This window comes from Pteropus alecto, unplaced genomic scaffold, assembly GCF_000325575.1.
Source record: "Pteropus alecto unplaced genomic scaffold, ASM32557v1 scaffold111, whole genome shotgun sequence".
Classification (NCBI taxonomy): domain Eukaryota; kingdom Metazoa; phylum Chordata; class Mammalia; order Chiroptera; family Pteropodidae; genus Pteropus; species Pteropus alecto.
Genome location: NW_006431915.1, coordinates 1,102,478 through 1,123,064, shown reverse-complemented (window position 1 = coordinate 1,123,064; position 20,587 = coordinate 1,102,478). Strand labels below are relative to the sequence as shown.

General features: G+C 40.4%; 1 protein-coding gene across 9 annotated transcripts in view; it reads left to right on the top strand.

Moving 5' to 3' along the window:
• Positions 1 to 20,587, top strand: part of ABCA1 (ATP binding cassette subfamily A member 1) — a 120,635-nt gene that overhangs the window by 94,051 nt on the left and 5,997 nt on the right. For all 9 annotated transcript variants that reach the window (XM_025041317.1, XM_025041311.1, XM_025041323.1 and 6 more), the window contains 17 exons: positions 1,223 to 1,321; positions 3,729 to 3,918; positions 4,901 to 4,995; positions 5,964 to 5,996; positions 7,014 to 7,119; positions 7,872 to 7,946; positions 8,503 to 8,672; positions 9,957 to 10,134; positions 12,070 to 12,185; positions 12,292 to 12,436; positions 13,895 to 14,018; positions 15,010 to 15,139; positions 15,374 to 15,494; positions 16,274 to 16,336; positions 16,975 to 17,081; positions 19,284 to 19,425; positions 19,787 to 19,921. In XM_025041317.1, the coding sequence (XP_024897085.1) occupies positions 1,223 to 1,321; positions 3,729 to 3,918; positions 4,901 to 4,995; positions 5,964 to 5,996; positions 7,014 to 7,119; positions 7,872 to 7,946; positions 8,503 to 8,672; positions 9,957 to 10,134; positions 12,070 to 12,185; positions 12,292 to 12,436; positions 13,895 to 14,018; positions 15,010 to 15,139; positions 15,374 to 15,494; positions 16,274 to 16,336; positions 16,975 to 17,081; positions 19,284 to 19,425; positions 19,787 to 19,921 (2,029 nt within the window). The remainder of the gene's footprint in view (positions 1 to 1,222; positions 1,322 to 3,728; positions 3,919 to 4,900; positions 4,996 to 5,963; positions 5,997 to 7,013; positions 7,120 to 7,871; positions 7,947 to 8,502; positions 8,673 to 9,956; positions 10,135 to 12,069; positions 12,186 to 12,291; positions 12,437 to 13,894; positions 14,019 to 15,009; positions 15,140 to 15,373; positions 15,495 to 16,273; positions 16,337 to 16,974; positions 17,082 to 19,283; positions 19,426 to 19,786; positions 19,922 to 20,587) is intronic.

Sequence of the window (20,587 nt, the reverse complement as noted above, 5' to 3'; positions counted from 1 at the left end):
CCAAGGAGAGAGGAGAGCTCGAGCTAACCAAGGGTGTTTGCTGTGCCGAGGGCCAAGGGGAAGTGGACTCAAGAAACACACAGTGTAATGGATTTTACCAGCTGTGGCAGAAGCTTCTGCACTAACTAATATTATATGCAAAGACCAGTAGTGAACAAAACCTGAAGGAATAGGCCGGTCCTCTACTGCCACATCTGAGCTCATCTCCTCTTTATACTGCTGTTGTCAGGAACAGGCATATGTGTTTTACATAAATAATCTGCCCTTGCAAACAATCTGTGATTGAGCTATAATATATCTGCATTTTCATAGCTATGTATAATTTTGTAGTTTTAACACAGGGCTTCAAGACACTGTCAACACATTGCACCTCCAGATACTTGATTTCAACACAGTACAATGCATGTATTTATTATCTAGTCTTTTAAGTTGTAGATGTTAGCTGGTGTTTGTTCTTTAGACAAAAATACCAGCTACTCTGTAACAGTCTGTGCTTTAAACAAAGAGAGGAATTCCTCCATCTCCTTACACTGGAGTTTTCTTCAGTCCTATAGTATTTGTAGACCTTTAGATCAGAGAAGTGTTTCTGTGATGTAGAAGAAAAGCTTTAAAAAAAAACAAAAAATACATAAACATGTGAATCGGTCTCTTTTTCTAACCCACCTTTCCTTCCTATTGAGTGCAGGTTTACTTTACTCTTTCCTTTCCCAGCTGCTGACCCTATAGTGTCCAGGGCTGTGGAATATGGGTGTGTTTTGTGTTTATCACCTGAGTCCATTATTATTTATGATTTCTAGTTATTCATGCAAAGATTCAGCCAATAAAATCTTTCTGTCCTTTACTAGAATATCGTGATTGTCTTTGCCTAAGGGATAATCATAGAAGTATTTTTGAAACACTGATCCTTAAAAAATTCATTTATCTCATGTTAAAGTATGTATGTTAGTGTGTTGAAGTACGTGCACACACACACACATGCACACCTCTGTATGTGTAACTGACTTACACAAGCTCCACTTTGGAGTACTGTGTGTTACTATGATACTAAATATGTGGCCAGAGTCGAGATCCTTCTGAGTAGGTTCTGTTTTATTCATTTCTGTTTTAAGAGCTTGTCAGACAAGAAATACTTAATAAAGTATTTATTAAAAAGAAACTTTTCCTCTTTGAACTTTATGATTTTAATGTATTGCTGAGCTGGCTGCCTCTCATGTACCCGTAGTAATGATGCTCCTGAGGACATGGGCACCCTGGAACTCTTGAGTGCCCTCACCAAGGACCCTGGCTTTGGAACCCGATGTATGGAAGGAAACCCAATCCCGTAAGTGCCACTTCAGAGAGGAGACCCTCCACTGGCTTCTCGTTCTTATCACCTGGTTTGATCTCTAATACACTGCAGTTATCAGTTGTATACTACACCATGACTACCATCATTTGCCCTTTGAACCATTTTTTGTTTTTAAAAAGCTAATACAGTCATCAGACCATCTAGGAACAAACAACAGACTAAGAGAGTCTTCCAACATCCTGCAAAGCAAAGCACTACAGATATTTGCTTACTGCTTCAGAAATTAACATTTAATTTAAATAGCACTTTATACTTAGTGATCAAATGCTTTTCCCTGCTTCCCTTCCCCCAACTCCCATGCCTAAGTGCAGAGATAGGCTGCCATTTTATATATATATAGTTTATAATATATATAAAATTTATATGTATATAAAATTTGCCGCTTTGCTTTTCAGTTTCTTTAACTACATGAATAGATGATGTAGTTTTTATGAAAATAGTCTCTTTCTTTAGAGTTGCGTATTTTTATGGTGGTGTCCTTCAAAATCTTTTTTAAAAAGTAGGCAGTGTAGAATAAATTCAGTTAAGCACCCACAGACTAAGCGGGTATGCTGGGAAGGTATAGCCAGAGAGCTTTGTGAGTAAAGACAATGAAGAGAGGCGAGGAGTGCCAGAGAGAACCCAGCGATGATAAGGTGGGGGTTCAAGTAGAATTTGTAGTTGAGGTCATTAACCACAGTCTGTGGAGTTATGAAAGTCTGGGAAGGTGTAAAAAAATTGGAGAAGGGCTAACTTCAATTCTAGGTTTTAAAGGGAAGATACTGACCCTCCCAAAGTCACAGACCAGTGAGTGTGATAGATAGCCTGTGTGCAAAGTTTTAGAGCAGATTTCTAAACGGATAGCTATTATGTATCTGCTATCTCTTATTAAATGGATGCTATTAAATATTTGTTAGTGCTTAATACTTAATGAGTGGTAAATCCTAGCAGCCAATATCAGTTTCTAAGAGCAAGATGACTAAAGTGGAGAAGGACAAAGAGACACCGTGTCTGGATTTCATAAGACTTGATGAGATTCCACTTGAAAATTCTGTAGGTGAGATAGAAGAATGAGATGAGATGATAATAGAGTGAGATGGATTTATCACATGCCAGCTGAACAGTTTGGACTCACAGATTAATGCCAGCCAGTAGAGTGTCTACAGGAGCTGGGTCTGGATTGAGATCTCATCTACAGAGACAAAGGTGGCATCAGAGGGCCCCCAACCTTGAGGCTGAGCACCACTGAACCTGTGTTGAGGTTCCTGATGTGCAGGCCTCACTCTGGACACTTTCAGATTTTTTCAGAAAGTAGTGGAACTGAGGGAAGTTTGACTGGGACACTTCCCTGTGGCATTTACCTTTGTCTTGGCCAATCATTTTGCGACAGTTTTAGAATGTGAACTTCAGGTGGGTACCATGCCCTAGTTTGAAGTTTTCATTTAGTTGAGGCACTTTACAGGGAACTAGAGAGCAATCCACCAAACTGTTCATTTTCTCTGATTTTATAAAGACTGTGGCTCCACTTTAAATTGTAGAACTTTAGAGCTGGAAAGGAATACTGGAAATGACTTATTGAAACAAGTCATTCTATACTTTTATTTTACTAATGGAGAAAATAAACCCTGAGAGGTCAAGAGACTTGATGATCAGACAGTAATTCAGAACTCAAGTCAAGCATAAAGGCCTCGTCTTTTTGTCACTTGTGATGCTTGCGAACAACATAGCTCTTCATGTACAAATCAGTCTCACCCCACTTACCCCCAGTTCTCTACTCATTTTAAAACATAAAATGAATCTTGACATTCTCTACCAGATCATGAGCACATCAAGACTCTTCCTCAGGCCTCTGTCATCTGGCCCCTGCCTGCTTCTCTTCCTCATAGCTCATCACATTCCAGCCATACTGCCTTCCCTCCCGTTCCTAGCAGAAACCTTGGGGCCTTTGCATCTGTGCTTTCTGTTGCTTCTGCTTGTATTTTTCTGTACCCCCGAACCAATGCCTGGCTTGTTCTCTCTCATCATTTGCATTTTGGCTCCTTGAAATGTCACTCTCCTTTTGTTTTGCTTCATTTTTGGCCATCTAAGAATACACTCTTTAATTGTTCTCTCTTTCATGGGAACACACTCCATGAAGGCAAGGACTTTGTCTTGTTCACTCAGACTCAAATATGCAGAACAGTGTCTCACAGATAGTAGTTGCTCTGAATATGAATATTTTTTGAGTGACTACATGGGTGAGTGATTGAGTTTACAGCATGAAGTCTATGGGAGGATCAAATAATCAAATGGTGAGGGGTAAATGCATGTTTGCAGTTGTTATTGACTGATCCCGCACTCCTGAGGCACCAGGAAAGGCTAGGCCTTCTCGGTGATCCTACTCGATGCCCTCCTTTTGCAGAAACATGCCTTGCTCGGTGGGGGAGGATGACTGGACCACCGCCCCAGTTCCCCAGACCATCATGGACCTCTTCCAGAACGGGAACTGGACGATGGAGAACCCCTCACCCACTTGCCAGTGCAGCAGCGACAGAATCAAGAAGATGCTGCCTGTGTGTCCCCTGGGGGCAGGGGGGCTGCCTCCTCCACAGGTGAGTCCCTCTTAAAGTGTAACAGCAGATGGGGGTACAGGATGGGCTGGGGAAGAAGGAATGGATGACATATCATGTGAGGAGGGTCTCTTTTAGTCTTGATTTTAATTCTTATCATAGGAAAAAGCATGCGTTTTTTGGAGGGAGGGGCTTGAACCACATTGTGCTATATCTGAGGGAGCCTTGCCTGTTTCTCTATTTGGAAAAGTCAGGCTAGTTACTTACTTGTTTGAGTTACAACCAGAACACAATACTCTGGGACAATGGGCCATGGGAGACACACTATGGTCCCTCCCAGAGTGATAGTATCACAGGACAGACTGTGACAGGCCCAGCTTTATCCCTGGATGGTGGCCTTGGATAAGCCACTCTGAGTCCCTGGGCCTATTTCCTCACCTTTGAGTTAGGGAGCCAGGTCCATAAAGCTTTTGCAAGTCTTAACTCTGACATTCTCTGAGACTCTAAATGTTGAAAGTGCTTCAGAGCCATTTTTTCTGAGAACAATTTCAGAAAGGCTTGCTTGTGATAGTTCTCAGCTGCTTTACCAGTTTTCTGGTTGCAAGGTGAGGACCAGCAATTTTAAACGGTGTGAGAACTTAAAAAAGTCCTGGTTACCTCTCTGAAATAACAGCTAATCTATTCATTAGTATATCACCAATTTTAAAGGAATTCACTAGGCATAGTCACTGATGCTGCTTCCTAAAAGTCTTTTGTGGCTATAAAGAATCATATTTTACAGTCTGGTGTTTAGTTGTTGAGAATAATTTCCTGGAGAACATCTTGGCTTATGTGTATGGCCAGAGCCAAGGGCGGAATGTACCAGGCTTCGATGGTTGGCTGATGGCAGTGCCTGGGAAGGGTCTGGTCACACAGTGGTACAAGTTTGAGGGACATGTGTCAGTGTCATCCTTGATTTGCTGTCTGTCTCAGTTCTGGTCCATAAAGACACATGCACTTACCTTTTTTTTTTTTGTGATAACAGAGAAAACAGAACACTGTGGACATCCTTCAGAACCTGACGGGAAGAAACATTTCAGATTATCTGGTGAAGACATATGTGCAGATTATAGCCAAAAGGTCATTATTTACTAAACTTGCTCCTTACTCTATCATTACTGACCAAAGGAATTAAAAATCTAAAAGTAGAAGATTAAGCAGTGGGGGAAACATCAACATTTGGCCTGATGTTATCTTTTGGAAGTTTAGGATATTCTTTTGACATAGACAAGATGAGAAATGTTGAGAACATTCAGTTGTCAGCTTCCAGATTGAGTCTGCCTGGTTCCAGAATGAAAATAAACCTGGACTCAAATTCTAATTCTGCCACTTACTAGCTATTTGACCAGGGGTAACCAGTTACTCTTTTAAAGCCTTAATTTTTATAAAATGTTATAATATTGCTCTTATGAGTTTGTTGTGAGGATTAAATGAAATTATATAGTACTTCTCATGCATGGGATGCATGTTAATATATGACATAAAGAGAGCCCTGGGCCGACTCATTAGCCCGCCATGGCTGTGGAGCCTCGGAGGAGCCATACAGCTTCCGGGGGCATCACAGCATAGTGTTGAACACTTAGCTGATGCTCAGGGAATGTTTGTTCTGATTTCTTTCCCATCACCTTGGTTAGTTGGTCGTCTCAGGAGGTCTCAGTGTCTTTAAATGATAAGGGTATGTTTGAATGACAGTTGCTGTGAATTTCCAAAAAAGAGGCATAACCTTCATGTATGTCATCCATAATCGATGTATTACTTTGAATTAAAAAAGTTTCTAGTTTTGTCATGTCTTTGCCTATAGGGTAGATTTTGTATTGGTTTAACCCAAGGCATGATTTTCATGTAAATAAGATTTTAAGGCAAGGAGAAGAAAAGACATGCTGAATAGGGCTTCTTTCCATTGGCATAACCCTACAACTCCAGCCTGGTCATAGGATTATTTCTGTCCCTTTGTTACATCCTCAGGTAGATATTTACTCCTTTGTATCAATGAGAATAGGATCAGTGTTTCTTTGAACTGATTTTTGGTTTGTCTTTGACTTCCGCAGCTTAAAGAACAAGATCTGGGTGAATGAGTTTAGGTAAGTTGACCTCTTTCTGTGCTTTTATTTACTTTTCTTTGGCTCTCATTGTTCAGTGGGATGATTTTGATGCAAGTATCTTGGATCCTGGGAAGTTGTTAATTCAGGGATTATTTTGTCCTTAGCATTTTTGCCCTGTGCCCAGCTGTCATTTCAGAGGCCTTTGAAAATTTTCATACTGATGTCCTTGAGGTTTTCTAGTGATTTAACAGGAAGCACAGTGTTGTGAAGGGAATACCCATGCTAGTTACATGTCCAAAATCAAATTCCCAGGGGTTCTCGGGACTCCAGAACAATTTTGGTCCTTGGAGTAGGACCAAGAAGGTATTGGATAAAATAAGAGGCAGCCAAACCATCCCTTTTTACTGGATTGCAACCCATTTATCACTCTGAAGGAACAGTGAGACCAGGGAAGAAAAGAAGGAAGAATCCTTGAACCCAGTTCATACCTTATGAAAAATGAGATACCTTATATGGCTGCCTCAAAACTTGGCTCTTTGGCACTGCTTCCCACTTTTCTTCTTTGCCTTTTCCCTGAGGGCTAGGACCCACAGAACTCTGAACAGAGTGGAATGAGACCCCTATAGTATAATTGTCCTTATGCTAGGAAAGAGCCAAAGCCTGTCTGTAAGCCCTCCCCAGCCTCTCTGGTCAGTGTCCCTCACTACCTGTCCTGACTTCCCATTCCTTTGCCTTGAGACCCAAGTTCAGGCCTGAGCCACCAAGGTCTGAGGAGCATCTGTGAGATGAATGACCATTCTTTCCTCAATATCTCAGATGTCTAACTCTGTTTATAATCAGGCCCAGATCCTTCCTACCTAGGCAGGAACCATAAGAGTAAAGAGATTACCGGAATCTATTAGAAGATGGCCAAGTTGCCACTTTCTCTGAAACTTTGGTCCTACTTTGGATAAGCAGTTCATCTGCATGAAGCATGTACACACTCAAATGGTATCTGATGCTTAGTGATATTGTGCACTCCACTGTCTGCGTTTTAATATTAGGCTGTTCTTTTAGGTATGGCGGGTTTTCTCTGGGAGCCAGTAATTCTCACTTACTTTCTCCAACTCAAGAAGTTAGTGATGCCATCAAGCAACTGAAGAAGCACTTGAATCTGGCCAAGGTACAGTACCTATCCCAAGACACATCAGAAAACGGGCCCAAAGTGGCTGGTTGGCTGGTACAGGGGAGCAGCTGAGTACAAAGTCATCACTGGCCTTTAGTGGTCTTGTGCCAACCGCGGCTGAGCTACTGCTCAGTGTACATTTAAGATCTGAAAGCATTGATCAAAAACAAATTCAGGGATTAAAAATCTCTTACAATAACTTGTTTATAAATTTAGCCAGTAGGTAAGTAAACTTAGCATTAAACATACTTTTCTAAAACAATCACTGATTAAACGGGAAATGAATCATTTTCTTTAAGTTGACAGCAGGCTTTAGGACCCAAGAAGCATTCACTTCATTTCTCTGTATCTGAGTTTTCCCATTTTCAAGTGAGAATTGAAGGGGTCAGATGATCTGGACTCTAGGATCACAGACAGCAGTAATATTCCTAGAGTATGTGTCTCTGCTTCTAAGGCACAGATGCCATGAGTCTGACACATCTGCACATTGAGTGTAGTCTTGGGTCTTAGGATGACGCCAAGGGAATATTTTGAAGAATCCTTCACACCCAGTTAGAGCGAGATGTTGGTGTCTTGAGACTTTGAGCCACAACGTTGGCGCTTTAGATTTCTGGTCACTTGTTTCTCAGGAGCCAATTACTCAATGGCTTCACATTTCATTTAAATGAACAGAGTAGTAGTGGTGCCCTTCACAAGGTTGTCATGTTGTCCTTCCCTTGTGAACTGAGGCAGTTTCTGTTTGTTCACAGGATAGTTCCGCTGATCGATTTCTCAGCAGCTTGGGAAGGTTCATGATAGGACTGGACATGAAAAATAACGTCAAGGTAACACCTTTTGTTTCAATAGCTTCTTGATGAACAATAATCCATATGTTCCCTGAAGTGCTTTTCAGCTCTGATAACATCGATAGGGGTATTCATTGACAGAAAAGCTCAGTCTAGTAATTTTACCAGTGAGGCTATGCAATACGACGATTAAGAGAATTTGCTTTGCTACCAGACACACCAGGTGAACTATTGTGACCTTGACCAACTTACTTAACCCATATAACCCTCAGTTTCCTAATCTCTAAAATGGAGAAAGTAGTCATGGCTATCTCAAAGCTGTGGTGAGGATTAAAAGAGTTAAAGATATAAGGTAGTCAGCACCATGCACTGGCAATATGGTCCATGCACAGTATAGCCTGACTGCTGTTATTTCTTTGCTATATTCTCCGGCCATAATGTTTTATCTTGGCATGTGACTGGAATTTCTGAAGTTTACGTACATTTTATGTGTGAGTGCACCTAACCTACAGGAGCTGGGTTTGGGAGCATTATGTTGTACCTGCAGGAGCTGGGTTTGGGAGCATTATATTGTACCTGGTATGTTTTATTTCAGGTGTGGTTCAATAACAAGGGGTGGCATGCCATCAGTTCTTTCCTGAATGTCATCAACAATGCCATTCTCCGGGCCAACCTGCAGAAGGGAGCGAACCCTAGCCAGTATGGGATTACCGCTTTCAATCACCCCCTGAATCTCACCAAGCAGCAGCTCTCAGAAGTGGCTCTGTAAGTGTAGCTATGGGTGAACGTATCAGGTGGGGAGAGGAGAGGGTGTTGGGGTAACTGTGGAACAGGGGAGGGAACTGTGAATCTGGTTGAAGAGTAACAGCTTCATTATGGTCTGTCTGGGTTGGTCCAGGCTCTGGACAGAAAATGATCAGTTTATGAATTGGCTGGCAGAGATTAAAATGCAAAAGATAAATAACTCTTACATGTAAAAACCATCATAATTAGTGAATTCATATAAAGTAAGTTAAATTATTATTGAAATCTTAAAAGTATTTTAACTCACCATCAACACAGTGTTTAGTAAAAATCAGCTTCATTTGTTTTGACACTGTTTTTAACCTTGGTGAAACATGCTTTTGTAAGCCTGTGTTTTTAATTCCTGAGTCGTGTGTGTGTGTGTGTGTGTGAAGATAAAGCCAGTATGAATAGGTAAACTTTACCTATTGATGAATTTATACTAGCCTTTGACATCAGAGATCTGGGATTGAACCTGGTTTCTAAACTTTCTAGATGGTGTTAAATGAGCCAATTCATGTAAATTGCCAAGTCCAGCATTGGGTACATAGTTAGTATTCAACACGTATTGGGTCCCTTTTATGTATACGGGGGCATAGCACAGTTATCATTTCTGCTTAACTCTTATAAAATATCAGTAGTATATGTCACTGGGATCTTTATACCAAGCTTTCATAAAATTTATATATATATAGTTTATATTGTAGCCTGTTTCATGGGCTTATAAGACCATTCATTCCTTTTATAAGAATCTGATAAAATTTTTTGTATGTGTTAGATTGATATGCCAAATGCTATTGTTTTCAAACTTATTTATAGCCAAAATTAACTTATTTGAATGGTTTCACATTAATATTTCTGCTTAATTTAGTTTTCAAGCCACATTCGTCCTTTGTGTGTGAAAATTTACAACTTATTGCTCTTACAAGGTCAAGAACAGTAGAACAAAGTGAATGCCATTTGGCCACTCTCAGATTTCCATTAATAGTTTCATTATGGCAGTGAACTCTGTAATCTCAGTGGAATCAGTTTTGCATTTGAAGTATCAGGTTTGGGGTGGTTTTTTGTTTTTATTTTTATTTTTTATTTTTGACTTGAAAATAATTATCTTTAACCCTGAAAAAAATATATTTGTTGAACAAGTTATTTTTTCCTAGGCTGTGCTTCAGATGTGTGTGTGTGTGTGTGTGTGTGTGTGTGTGTTCTCCTGAATGAGTCTTCAGTTGCATCAGTGGTCCCTCATATCCTCACTGCCTCTTTTTTCAGGATGACCACATCAGTGGATGTCCTCGTGTCCATCTGTGTCATCTTTGCGATGTCCTTCGTCCCAGCTAGCTTCGTTGTGTTCCTGATCCAGGAGCGAGTCAGCAAAGCAAAGCACCTGCAGTTCATCAGCGGAGTGAAGCCCGTCATCTACTGGCTCTCCAATTTTGTCTGGGATATGGTGAGCATACCAGTCTGCTGCTGCTGTATGCATCTCCATCAGAGATATGCATTGGACGAAAGAGTCCTTGTCACCAGGAAGTGTTCTACCTAGTCTAAAGATAAATGAAAAAGGAAAAGGCAGAGGCAGTTGTACACTTCCTTGTCACCAAACATGGTGTTAAGTACAGAGCTGATCTCACACCTGAGAGAAAATCTGTCCACACTGACTGCAGTTAATACCACTACCGCACCACCACCTAATTTCCTAAATGAAAACTTTTCAAAGGAACATTGAGGTGGAAGATTCTTAGTCAAAACTCCAATGCCCCTAGCTTGTATGATAGATTTAACCTCCAGAGTCAGGGTCTTACTAGGAGTACATTTGTCATTTGAAAACTCTACACACCTTACCAGAAACTTACCCATCTATTGCAAATATGTTTTCATGCCAGCTCTAATTTATTGCTTCTGTTTAGACCAATATATAGGATTTCGAAGAATTCTGCAATTCTAATTTTTGTAAAGTGGAGTTGAAATATATCTCCCTGTGAATTCCATTAATTGTAAGACACACAGATCAAATTTAATTCTTCTCCTTCTAGACAGCCCCACAGATATTTGAAGATATTTATTTTACCTGTCTTCCCCGGATAGGGTGATAGACAAGAACATCCTTTGTAATACCTAAAGCACAGTACACGTGTGAGTGATGATGATATCTGTGCTGATTAGAGCAAGCCTCTCATACTTGTCACTGTTCTGATCTGATTGCCTTTCTATGACCATGCTCCATATTGTTAATGTCCCCTTTGAAAAGCAAAACCCAGAATTAACCTTGTGCTTAGGCTGTGATCTGAATGGTTATGAGCCTAAGAGGAACTTGATCTCTATCCCATACCTCTGTTACTTAGCCCATGGGCATTGCATTTTGGAAGTAACACTGTCTCCTTGGCAGCTTGGTAGTGAACTGAAATCTCTGTTGGACAGATAATGTTAAATGGGGTCTCTTTCATTCTATACTAATGCAATTGACTTTTTCGAACCTAAACTTTATATTTATCTCTGTTAAACTACATTTCGTTTAGTGTCCATTTGTTTTTATCTTGATGTATTAATTACTTTATTCAGTAAACACATACTAAGTGCTCAGTGTGTGTCTGACTCTGTCAGGCATAGGAGATTCAGAGATGAAAGACCAAGTCCCTAACTCAGGAATATCACTTATCTTCCTCTGTATTATCTGTCCCTCCCATGCTTCTGAAATTTGCTATCATCATGTTTTCATCTAAGTTGTTGATAAACACAATGAGTAGGATGAGACTGAAGCAGAATCCTGTGGTCTGAAGCTGTGAATTCTTCTAACAGCTGACAAACCCACTGTCACATCCCTGCCTGTGCTTAGTTCTGCCAGCTATGAATTCTCATAATTATCTTTTGGTCAAGTCTTTATTTGTGCATTTTAAGTTTTGATACACTGTCAGGACAGACTTAAAATTATTCTGAGTGTGATGAAACAATTCTGACATTCATATTATAAGCACTTACATCATAAATAAATTACATGTGAGATTGAACTTGGGCAGACTATAATATAGCATTAACGATGAAACAGACAGTTATCTTTGGGAAGAATAATGGAAGCTTATTTGCTGCCTGTGAAATTGAAATTATTCTGACTGAGAATCCATCGTTCAGTTAGTTTACTGAGCATGACACCTTGGCTTTGCTGTTGGAAAGACAGAAAGGGCATGCAGTTTATAGAATCATTCAAGGATAAAATGCTTGTCAAAATGTATTGTCCAGTATTTTGATTAATAGTTTATGTGGCTTCATTAATTCAAAGTTATTCTCCAATATGTTTTATCTGCCCTTTCTTGTCCAATAATAGTGAAGACTTGGGATTTGTTATATCTTTGACAAAGGGATGAACTTTATTTTCTTGTTTCATTTTTAGTGCAACTATGTGGTCCCTGCCACACTGGTCGTTATCATCTTCATCTGCTTCCAGCAGAAGTCCTACGTGTCCTCCACCAACCTGCCTGTGCTAGCCCTTCTACTTCTGCTGTATGGGTAAGGCACCTCTGGCTTGGGGATATCAATGGGTAAGGCATATGTGCTTGATGTCAGAAGGATGGCAGGGGACATTCAATGGACATTTGTCTTTGTGCCTCACCAGGTGGTCAATCACACCTCTCATGTATCCAGCCTCCTTTGTGTTCAAGATCCCCAGCACAGCCTACGTGGTCCTCACCAGTGTGAACCTCTTCATTGGGATTAATGGCAGTGTGGCCACTTTTGTGCTGGAGCTCTTCACCAACAATGTGAGTTTGAGTTCTGCTCAAGAGCGCCTCCTGCTGGGATGAGCATCTCCAGGAGCCAGAGGACAGTGTTTAATCATAATCTTACTCCGATGGCCACTCTGACCTTTTTCAGATTCTCTCTTCCCTGGATTTGCATAGCACCTCCCTCCTGTCCTTTTCCTAGTAGTTCTGTGATCAAACCTTTCAGTTTCCTGTGACAAGTTTTTTAGTGTTTAAATGTTGCTTTTCCAAACATTTGGTCCTCTGCCATCTTTGCTTGCCCCTTTAGGTGCTACCTCGGGGTGATACCTTTTATCCCGGATGCTTTTACCACTTCTCTCCGTGTCTTATGATGTTCTCTCTCAATTCTATACTATTATCCCTGATTGTCCCCTTGAACTCTAGTCTCACATTCTCACTTACCTAGTGGACAGCTCTGTTTAGATAATTTACAGATGCCCCGGACTCGACATGTCCTAATCATCTTTCTCCCTCAGAACCTAATGTTTCTCTTGCCTTTTCTATCACACCGCATGGCATTACCATCCACCCAGTCTCCCACCTGACAACTTATGTGCTTTGCTTTTGTTTATTTCCCATGTTCAACTGGTTACCTTGTCAGTTCTTCCAACTATAGATCTCTTAAAAAAGGGTCCCTGTCCTTTCCTGTTGTCATCGCCTTTGTCCAAACACTTTAACTTAGCACGTAAGGCCTTTCATGGGTGTACAGCCCTTCCTGGCCAGTTCCCACTACCCCTTTTCTCAAGGTACTGTAAGATTCAGCCGACTCATCCCTTAAACCCACCCTACTACTATAGGCCTGGCTTAAAATGCCCTTCGTTTATCACATTTAATTTCAAGATTGAGCTCAATGTGAAGCTTTCTTTACCTGCTCTATGAGAGGTGCTCTCTCTTTTCCCTGTGCCCCCAGAGCCCTCAGTTCATGCCTCCAGTACAACACACATCCAATTATGTAGTGATTTCCTGTTTCCACGTCTTTCTTTCTCAGAGTAGAGGCTGTTTCTTATTAACCTTTGTCTGACCCTGTGCCCTGTCACAATGCATTCAGCATATAGCAGCTTACTCAATTGTTGGATATTTGGCCACTGCTGGCTTGATTTAAATTTCCACAAAATCCTGAAGCTGAAATATTGACCCAGACACAAGCAATTTGCTTTTAATATGCTAAGCAAATATTTCATGATGGATTTGCTTCTGGTTAAACATAACCATGCTTCTAAACTTTGCTCATATTTCTCCATATTCATAGCATATTCCAAATTTTCTAAAAAGCCGAAATTTTATTATGTTATACATATCATCAGCTGTGGCTGTTGCTGTTTATTAGTATCTGAATTCAAAGGTTCAGTTTGGCCTCGGGGAATAAAATATTTTTTTTGCTTCCATACGTTAGAGTTTGATAAATTTTTAGCTTAAACCACAAATGACATTCAGTCTCCCTCTGTCTTACTTTTTTAGAAGCTGAATAACATCAATGATATCCTGAAGTCTGTGTTCTTGATCTTCCCACATTTTTGCCTGGGTCGGGGGCTTATTGACATGGTGAAAAACCAGGCAATGGCTGATGCCTTGGAAAGGTTTGGTGAGTGACAGCAGTGGTCAGAGGATGTTTTTTAAAAAAATGGCATTTTGCATGGGCCTTGGTAGCCGGGCCTTTGTTTTGGAAAGAGGCTGGTGACTGGGCACAGGACTTCTCCCCACTACTAGGGCTGATGACAACACAGCTGGTTATGGTATGAGTCTTGGGACAGCACTAAGAAAAGTGAGAGGACAGTTTTGGAGATAAGGAAAATGCCGGCATTATTTTAAAGTCAGTGCCTAATACCACTGGTTGGGTTTGTCAGAGTCATTGGAAATGTCAAACCACAGCCTTGAGAATTAGATACAGCACACTTTGGCTTCATTAGGGAAATCATGGGTCTGTGGACATGGCTGTATATAAAAATTAAGTTACTGCCATTATTTCTACCTTTATAGTCTAAAAGTATTTCCCCGGTGGCCACATTACTCTTCTTTATTCACTGGCTCATATAAGTTAGATGGCCATGTTATGTAAGAGACATAGACAGGGACTTTTTTTTTAACTCGAAGGTACAAAGGAGATGTATAAGGAATTTAAGGAATATTTACATAAAACTAGGTGATTTAATTGGGCCACTAGGTTACAAGACATGCTGTTGACGGGGGCATCTTTTTTAAGTGCTCTCTAATCATAGCGAAACTTATAATATGTTAAAATACTGACCCTAAAAATTACCCTGGGTTGTTTGCCTTTTAACAAAGGATTTTCAACATTTTATTAAAAAGGAAACATCATATCTCTTCGATGACATCACAGACCTTCTACGCATTGGCTCTGAAATTCTAATTGATACTGGGTTGTAGTATGTTTCCCCAAAACCTTACCTGAAATCAGACTTGGAAAGCGGTTACTTCCTTAAATTTTTTTCCTTGTCATGGACGAAAACCATGGGTATTTCCAGGGAGAGAGGTGAATTTGAGCCTGACTTTGAGGAAGGGCCATGGTCTTTGGTGCCTCCGTTCTGACTGGATCTCTGCATTGTGTCTCTCAGGGGAGAATCGCTTCATCTCACCACTCTCTTGGGACTTGGTGGGACGAAATCTCTTTGCCATGGCCGTAGAGGGTGTGGTGTTCTTCCTCATCACTGTCCTGATCCAGTACAGATTCTTCATCAGGCCCAGGTGAGCTTTTTCTCAGAACTCATGGAGCATCTTGTTGAGTGTGACAGATGGAAACACTTGACAGTGGTGTTTGGATTGAACTGAACTCAAAGCAGATAATCAAACTCCTTCCTAATGTGGGCCTCCCCACTCCCCCGCACTGCCAGTCCTGGGACTGCTATAGAAAAACTGGATGTTTGTCTTGAAAAATAATTTGGAAGGAAGGTTGATTTTTCTTAAATTTTTTCCCCTAAGACCTGTAAGTGCAAAGCTTCCTCCCCTGAATGATGAAGATGAAGATGTCAGGCGGGAAAGACAAAGAATACTTGATGGCGGAGGACAGAATGACATCTTGGAAATCAAGGAGTTGACAAAGGTGAGACAATGAAGCCAGGCAATAACAACTTGTCTTCAGTTTTTTTCAGCTTTATATGTTGGAAACTAACATTTTGCTGACTTGCTTAATAAAAAGAGCATTCTTCCCAAAACATTTGTCTATACCAAGCTTCTGTCAATTTAATTTTATTTAAAATACATTGTGGGGATTTCGTAATTAAAGAAATCCTACTGAGAATACTTTCGTAATGTGATTTCTCATTCGCGAATACATTTGTTTTTCACACTTACATTTATGCATTTATTATTAAAACATACTAATAATTGTACGCCTAGTCAGAGCTAAAGTAGGGAGACTAAATGGTTGATTGAGTTTCCTAGTCCAGGAGGAAGGTCTGTTCCACCCTTCTCTAGGTGCTAGAATACCAACAGTTCACTTTTTTGTAATATGTACAATATTTACAGTGTTTCAATTACATGTTTTTACCCTGTAGAATTTAATTTTTAAAATAATCTATAATACCCTTCTATAGTAAGTAAATGAAAAATTATATGGACATTATTGACTAATATGTTCTTTAAAAGGTTGATACTAGATTAAAAATAAAAAGAAATTGACTAGAATTTTGAGCTGCAAATCATTTGGAGGTCAGTTGCTACAGAGACAGATCAAGGCTCTCTGCACAACCAATATGTGACTTAATCTTATCGATGAGTTGTATTTCTTGGTGTTTTTGGGCTGTAGTCCCCTTTCCACAACTGCCTGCAATAGCTGTGCGTCAATGTGGCTCATGAATTTTTGCGTTTTGTTTGTTGCAGGTATATAGAAGGAAGAGGAAGCCTGCTGTTGACAGGATTTGTGTTGGCATTCCTCCTGGAGAGGTAAAGGCACTTTGTCTACATTGTATTTGTCCCTGTCGATTCATACTATCTCTATGCAATCAGATAACAATGTCTGTAAGGGGTAAAAGTGGCCTTTAAATGCTTCTATCTTTATGTATAAGTGGAGCAATCGGTTGTTGAGAGGATGGGGACTTCATATGTCAGAGGAAAATGATTTTGGATAATCTCAGGCAGTTTAAGAAAAACATGCACATCCAGTGTGATTTTCTCATCTGTTCAAGATGATGATGAAATTCAAATAGATTTAAGAAAAATTGATTTTCTTCTTTCTCATTCATGGTTATGTTCTTTTATGCCTTTTAGCCGGATTAGATGGTGAAATTTGACTAGTTGGCTTTCATTACTGTTTTTCACTCATTAATTTAGGCCTCAACTTGACAACTCAAATATTATTACAAAATATGCCCACACTTAAAATAGTCCAATTATAAAATATCTTTTTAAATGTCCATATGATTCCTTAAGACCAAGAAAATGTTTGACTCTTCACTGATATTTGTGAATGATGTTTTAGGATTATGCTAGATAAAAACTAAGTTGAGGTGACTATTTTGTAATGGTCATTTATAATCAGATTTTTCGTAATTTGCTTATACAGTTTATCCAATCTTTTTTAGTGCTTTGGACTCCTTGGAGTTAATGGGGCTGGGAAATCATCAACTTTCAAGATGTTAACTGGAGATACCACTGTTACCAGAGGAGATGCTTTTCTTAACAAAAATAGGTGAGAAAAGTGGTCTATATTTTGCCACAAAGACTTTCTTTTACTTTATTTAAATATATTGGTATTTTTATGATCATAAAAATACTATATAGAGTTTATAAAAGTGTTTATATATAGTAAAGTATAAAGAAGAAAATCAGAATCATTCATAGCTCCACTACCTAGAGACAGCCTCTGTTTGCATTTCCTTTCAGTCTCATTCTGTTTTTGTTTTTTTTTTTTTAACAGCTTTATTCAGGTATAATTTACATACAGTACAATTGCATGATTTTTAGTAAATTTATAGAGTTGTGCAACCATCACAATCCAGTTTTAGAATACTATTTTATATACACATGTAAATGTATTATAAAATTGAATCATACTGTATCTAGATTTTTAAAATTAGTTTATATTGTTAATGAGTATGTTATGACGATTTCCCAGTGGGTTACATATTCAAAGATGTAGACTTTTACATTGCTGCATAAAATTCTCCTGTGTAATTATACTTATAGTTTACTTAATCAATTTCTTATTGTTGGACATTTATTAGTTTCTGTTTTTCACTATGTAAATATATCCTTGTATTCATGTTTGATTATTTCCTCGGGGAAAATTCCTACAAAGTAAAAGGGTATACACTTGCAAAATTGCCCTCTCTAGAGGCTGTACCAATTGGTGAAACCACCAGCAGGCTATTATTTGAGAATGCACAGGTCACTAAGCAATTTGATCATAGGGGTACAGCTCCATGTTAGAGACCTGTTAGGCAACTGTTATCCTTGAGTACTTGAAATATGTGAGGCTTTTCTAGGCTTCTTATTTGGACATGGTACAAGGCAGTGGCTTTTGAACTTTTCTGACCATGACCCATAGTGGCAAATACATTTTATATCTAAACCCAGTAAATACAAAGACATAAACGTGTATATAACTTAAAGTTTCATAAAACAATACCAACTCTTCCAACCTCTGATATATCTTATTCTGCTCTATACCATATCATTAAAAAAAAATATTGGTTGTGACCAAATAAATTTATTTCACAAGCCACTGATAGGTGATGACGCACAATGTGAAAACAATGAATGGTGGGCTATTGGCTAATAAAATCTAAAGGAGCAAGGAATGTAATGTACTTGCGGTTCTCCTCCTGTCTCGTCCCAATTTTTTCAGTAGAGGTGTAAAGGAGGTTTAGGAGAACAGAAATTCTAGAATAGCAGGCCTGCGGCTGCATACCTGCTGCCCTGGGCTTGTTCCTAGCACGAGGCTCTTGGGGCATATAACAGTAAAGGCAATAAGTGGCCCAAACCTAGGTTTGTCACAGGGACTGGTTCTAATAGCTGGCTTGGGCAGCGTAGCTGTGAGATCCAGGCAGTGTCCATGGGCACCTCAGCTATGATTCTGGATCTGGGAGTATTAGTTAGATAGGCAGGGAGGAATGAATACTGCTGAAAGGCTAAACTCAAGGCTGTCCAGAGGTAGCTAAAGTGCAGCCATCAGACTGGATGTGGACACCGAGCGTCTTTCACATCAAAGATTCTCAACTTGAGACTGGCTTCAGTTCCTAAAAGCTATCCCACCACGATGTATAAAGTTGTCTATAGGTATATTTTTCTGTCACCAGATTCTCAGGAGGTCTGTGATTTAAAAAAAAAAGCAAACAAATTTAAAAACCGGGAGGGTGCCTTGGTTGGATATTTAGCAGGCCCCAGGGGTTTGGAACATGCTGTGGCTGAGTCACTGCATGGGCAGCAGAGAGCAGAGGGAGGTCACACCCAGAGTTGCTAGGCCTGTTCTGGATCCAAAGGGCCATGAAGGGGATGTTGGAGCAACCAGGCACCTTGGGACATATGACTGGACCACAGAGTCAGGTCTGGGATGGAAGTTAGTATTACAGCCCCAGGATCATGTGACCGAGATTATTGGTAAAGATGGTGCTGCAGTTAGGATGGACTCGGGAATCCTAAAATGGGACTGAGTCTACATGCTGAGATGTCAGGAGAGCAAGGACTGGGCAGGATAGAGACAGAAACCCTGACTTCCTGGAGGGGCTGGCATCCTGGGGACAGAAAGGCTTTTCCTTCGAGCTATAGCAAGTGTGCTCACAGATATTTTTTGTCACTTACAAACGTACTTTACCAGGACCATTAGGTAAGATTATCTGATCAGAGTATCTCTAAATGCCTAAAACCCGACTGGTTTTGTTTTTCTTTGCAGTATCTTATCAAACATCCATGAAGTACATCAGAACATGGGCTACTGCCCTCAGTTTGATGCCATCACAGAGCTGCTAACCGGGAGAGAACACGTGGAGTTCTTCGCCCTTTTGAGAGGAGTCCCAGAGAAAGAAGTTGGCAAGGTACAGTGGGCGTCAGGCAGCCAGCCTGCCTCCTTTGGCATTCTGACTGTATAACTATGGCTTTGATTCACACATGACCATCAGCCTCAGGCTTTTTTCTTCATGGATGCAGCAGTAGGAAAGCTAGCTCTTTGCACCTACTTCTAGGGTGGGGATCCATGGTGGCGGTGGGGTGGGGAGTGGCGGTTGAGCACATGCTGGGAGGTAGAGAAGAAGTGCCATTGCCCCCACTTTTGGCTCCTCGGCACTTGCCAGATCATGATTATAGAATCTGGCTTTACCCAGTGAAAGAATTTGTGTGAGAAAGCCATGATAATATTACCAAGCCAGATGGAAGTCAAGGGAGTTTTTATTTCGTTAGGTTGGTGAGTGGGCAATTCGGAAGCTGGGCCTCGTGAAGTATGGAGAAAAATATGCTGGTAACTATAGTGGAGGCAACAGGCGCAAGCTTTCGACAGCCATGGCCTTGATCGGCGGGCCTCCTGTGGTGTTTCTGGTGAGTGTGACTATAAATGGAAAACTATTCTGGCCTGAATGGGAAACATCGCTTTTCTAAAGTCCTGTCTGTCCAGGGATGTTGCATGACTGGCTTGCCAATGGCAAGCTCCCCTCCCCCGACCAGGGACAGCAGAGCAGCTTTAGAGAACCAGAGGGAAGCACTCTTGTTCCTCCTTGACACACACTGAGGTGACTCTGGCATGGAGAACCCTGACAAGTATGGCTGAGGCTAGGTGTGTGATTTGACCTTCCTCTGGAACCTTCTTTCTGACCATCTATGTGTTCATCCCCTGAAGATAGAGAGTGTGGACACAGCTTCAGGATCCCCAGCGTAGCACCTGGGTCATAGTTGCTTACATACAGATAGATGGGAAACAAAGGATTGGGCAGGACAGTGCCCTGGGACCCTTTTTGTTCTGTGGAGAAGAGCATTAAAAAATACTACAAGAAGAAGCCTTGGGTTGAGGCTTTAATGTCATCCAGGCCATTTGGATCTGGAATTTGTTTCTCTGAGATTAGCAAGTATAATAAACCAGGCGAAGCTGAAGTGAGCTAAAGAAGAAAAGAGAAGGAATTTTACCCAAACCTTATACTAACTTCAGACAAAAAGAAATTTTACCCAAACCTTACACTAATTTCAGAGATTTCAGACAAAAAGAATTTT